The sequence below is a fragment of the Oncorhynchus masou genome, chromosome 21 (assembly GCF_036934945.1).
Source record: "Oncorhynchus masou masou isolate Uvic2021 chromosome 21, UVic_Omas_1.1, whole genome shotgun sequence".
In the NCBI taxonomy this organism is placed as follows: domain Eukaryota; kingdom Metazoa; phylum Chordata; class Actinopteri; order Salmoniformes; family Salmonidae; genus Oncorhynchus; species Oncorhynchus masou.
The window spans coordinates 43,968,662-43,973,012 of NC_088232.1; the positions used below are offsets into that span (position 1 = coordinate 43,968,662).

The following is a 4,351-nucleotide window of genomic DNA, read 5'->3' on the forward strand; positions in this document are numbered from 1 at the left end:
ATCCAGGCTCTGTGGGTTCCATCCAGGCTCTATGTGGGTTCCATCCAGGCTCTGTGGGCTCCATCCAGGCTCTATGTGGGTTCCATCCAGGCTCTGTGGGCTCCATCCAGGCTCTATGTGGGTTCCATCCAGGCTCTGTGGGTTCCATCCAGGCTCTGTGGGCTCCATCCAGGCTCTATGTGGGTTCCATCTATGGTAAACATTGGTGGAAACGTTCTGTTCATAACCAGCACATGAAAAACAGCGCTCTTATTGGTTCATGTACATCATAACTGCACATTGGATAATTTGAATTTTCTTTTTTACTTTGTGGGACGGGGGTTGGTTTACTTACACTTAAATTAAATCAGGATTGTTGAGCACGGTAACATTAAGAGAATAAAATAACACACATTTACTTGAATACAATCCTTTATTTACAGCAATCCTTGTCACCGTCAGATTCTCAGTCCGTTTGTCCATCAGAAGTGCTTCTGATGATGGAGTTACACACAGACATGGGTCAGATTGAGCAGGCACAATTAGGAGGAAATGTTTTTGGTCCAACTATGTTAGTTTCCCATTTCAAAAGGGTTTATTTCCCCCTGTTTGTGCCTCCTGAAAGCACACACACCCTGCCCAGCCACCGCACAGTAAAGCCTAGCAAGCATGGGATGGACTACAGGTCCATCCCATTTCTATTCACTCTTTTCAGGAGATGTTTTGGCTGAATATCATTTCCCTTCCTAAAATTGACTGATGAGGCCAACCCTGCTAGCTACAGTACCTCTCCCACTCCCCACAGACTGTACAGCCAGAGAAATAGATCTCTCTACAACATATCAGACCCCCTGACAACCAAGACACCACGACACCGTGCTTCTACACCTGCATTGCTTGCTGTTTGGGGTTTTAGGCTGGGTTTCTGTACAGCACTTTGAGATATCAGCTGATGTAAGAAGGGCTATATAAATACATTTGATTTGACACCGGAGTGAGACGTTTCCATGGGTTGCCCAGGGTGTATTCAGGAAGGTGAGACGTTTGATTGTTAGAAATGCAGCGAAGAGAGTGGACTCAATTCCCTGTTATACAAAACAGACAATCTGTTCAACATGATACATTTATATGTGCAGGTTTTGAAACATTCCACCATCCTGAATGTGACCCTGGAGAGTACCATCATCAACAGGCTCCAGGTTGAAGTTAGGAACAGATCTAGGACCAGATTACCCACCCTGAGTCCTAATCATTAACCATTAGAGGGTACAGAACTGACCTTAGATCAGCCTCCAGGGACATCTTCTTCCTACTCCCATCAATCAAACAGATGCTTCCCATCTCAAAGGAGGACGTAACAGTTGCAAACAAAAACAGAGCAGGAAAAATTAAATAACTAAAATAAAAATGTTAAGTGTCTATGTTGGAATATACCTCTATATGAAATGGGCTCAGCATATGTACAATTATTTTCTGTCTATTTTTTAAATGCATAGTAACTTTGCAGACCAGAAGGTGTGTGGATAATAAATGATACAATATAAGCAACTTTCTGTTCCAGCACGTCTTGAGTTAAATTAACAAGATCCTTCATTCATGACCATAACAGAGGGGAGAGGTCAAAGGGTAAAGGGCATGAGGATGATAATAAGAATAATACAAATGATACATTTCATGTTAATACAACGGGTGGGTCTAATCCTGAATGCTGATTGGTTAAAACCACATTCCAGTCGGTGTCCATTCTACAAGTTACCACTGGCTAAATCTATGACGTTAAAATGCCTTTTTACCCTGTTCCATCTGACAGAGTATATCAGAGTATATCTTCCAGACACCGGCTTCTCTGGCATTACCACTTAAATAAACACCATTCAAAACACCCAAGAACACTGTACATAATACAATAGGATGATGATAAGATGATGAAGAAGAAGCATTTGTGTCTTAAAGTTATTTTAGGAAACAGGCTATATGCATATAGTTATACAAACATTTAGATTGGAAATGGTCTCAAGCACCATATATATATATATATATTTACAAAATATTCCCAAAGTGAATGCACCATGACAGTGGCACCAAGCAGAGTGAATGGAGGTTTTCCTCTACGCTCATATTTAGCTCAGACATCCATCTGTGTTTACACAGGCAGTCCAATTCTGATCTTTTTCATTTTTTTTAACCTAATTGGTCTTTTGACCTATCGGTTTCAGCTCGGAAAAAGATCTGATGTGATTGGTCAAATGACCAATTAGTGTAAAACGGATCAGATCAGCGTGAACGCAGCCTTAGACCTATAGAATACTGTAGGCCAGCTTCACTTTAACCCATTCATCACATAGCTACACCCATATTTCCTCTAGCATTTTCTCCTCCATCCATCTCTCCTCCCTTCTAGTTGACGTCTCTCTGTACCTCTTGATCATCTTCACACCTTAAACCAAACCGGCTCTGCGCATGCCAACGTGCGCATGTTGATTTTGTCTGTCCCCACCAGACGAGATCATGACACACCAGGTTAATTAAAATATTTTATTCCTGGGTCTTTGTCGAATTGTGTGTTTCTCTACTCTGACGATTAATTCCCAGATAAAAGGGGAAACCTCGTTAGTTTTTAGTTAAGTTATCTTTGATGAATCTCTCCTCTCATCTTTCAATCACCCACATGGTGATTGTATGCTTGTGAAAACCAATGAGTAGATGAGAGAGGCGGAACATGAATCTTTTCGAGCTTTTCAAATAAAGTTCTATTTTACATATGCAGACGCTCATTCACGTGCGCGAGCAGTTTGGATGAAACGATTGAATAACATATATGTGTAACCGTAACCTCAGCAAACAGTTTCTTATCAACAGCTAGTTTGTTGATAGTATGACATCATAGTAGAGCATCTACAGATGCTATCCAAACGATCCAAATAAAGTGTGACCATTTATTTTGCAACATTCACGAATGCAATGTGGACGGTCTGGTCAAGGTGTTAGTCGGAAGGGGGATTGGTGTCGGTAGGCCTGAACCCACAACTGCATACTTCGGGTACCAAAACCATAGCCCGAGTGGTGACAAGGAAATCAATGGTCCATAACAGAAACCATGTTTTGGCTTAGCATTTCACCACCACCATTCACATTGTCTGTCCTTACAGATGGAGGATCTTTATTTGATCACCCTGTTGCAGGACAACTTTCCTGCAATGCAGGACATTTTAAATGTAGTGTATTTTAAGTTTAAAAGGCTTCTGAAGTTTGTAATTTATCCTTAGAAATGTCGGACTTGATTTTCCCTTACGAACAAAATGTAATCAACCCCTACAAAAGTGTCTGTTAATTTTAATCCACATAATAATTCACATTTCCTGTGGCTGCAGGATTATTTTCCTGCTGTAGAAAACTGTCTCAAATGAAGATCCTCCACCTGTATATAGCATCCCCTAAAGCACTTCGTGTGGTCCCACTTTCTTCAGAGAATTAAAAAAACACGTAGAAAAAACGAACACGCAACAGTTCATATGTTGCATCATAACTAGTGTAGAACTATATAAGTACAAACCACTGAGAACAGCTGGGCAGGGAGAGGAAACAGAGAAACTTTTTTCATGTGATTTTGACTTTGAAGATCTATCATTTTTTTCAGCGAGCACCATTTGTACACAAATACAGGAGAAATGTTTCAGATGTCAGTGTTCACAAGGCACTTGTCTCTCTCACACATGGTTGGTTGTCTGTCCTTTCTGTCATTCTTTTCTCTTTGTTTCCCTACGTGACTAATAGCCATCCGGCAGCCAGGCCTTATTCAAAGCAAGCAAAACTTTATTTACAAACTCCAACAACTGCTCTGCAAAAGTGATCTTCCTGTCCGTGGCAGATTTACTCCTTCTTTAAAACACTCTCTCTCCTCCTCCTTTTCTTCTTCCTCCTCCTCTTCTCCCGCTCCCTTCCCCGCTAATTAAAAAAATATTCCTCTTTAGTCTCCGGATGCCTTTGTCTGCCTCTGCACCTCCTCAGGGAAATCACTCTCTCTGCTCCATCCCTCTCTCTTCCTGTTGTGTTGTCTCCACTTCCCATGAGTCCTAGAGGAGGTGTGGTCCGCCTGGCCGTTCTTCGTTCTACCTGCGTCGGCAGGTGACGTCGAAGCAGGTGACCATCATGAGGTGAGCCTTGCAGAAGTTGACCCTGGTCTCCAGTCTGTCTGTCATCACCTCTAGAGCCTCCAGGTACTCCAGAGAGTCCACCTCAAACGTCTGCTGCAGGTCAACTATGGGGAGGGGACAGAGAGATAGACATTATTTTACAGACATGCTACGGCGGACAGAGATGGACATTATGTTACAGCCATGCTACAGGGGACAGAGATAGACATTATGTTACA

At 42.0% G+C, this 4,351-nt stretch overlaps 1 protein-coding gene across 1 annotated transcript in view; it reads right to left on the reverse strand.

The window, feature by feature from the left end:
- Positions 1 to 403: 403 nt before the first annotated feature.
- LOC135508389 (kinesin-like protein KIF26B) overlaps positions 404 to 4,351 on the reverse strand; it is a 233,089-nt gene continuing 229,141 nt past the window's right edge. Inside the window, 1 exon segment of the mRNA XM_064928533.1 lies at positions 404 to 4,237. Coding sequence (XP_064784605.1) covers positions 4,089 to 4,237 — 149 coding nt within the window. The 3' untranslated portion in view covers positions 404 to 4,088.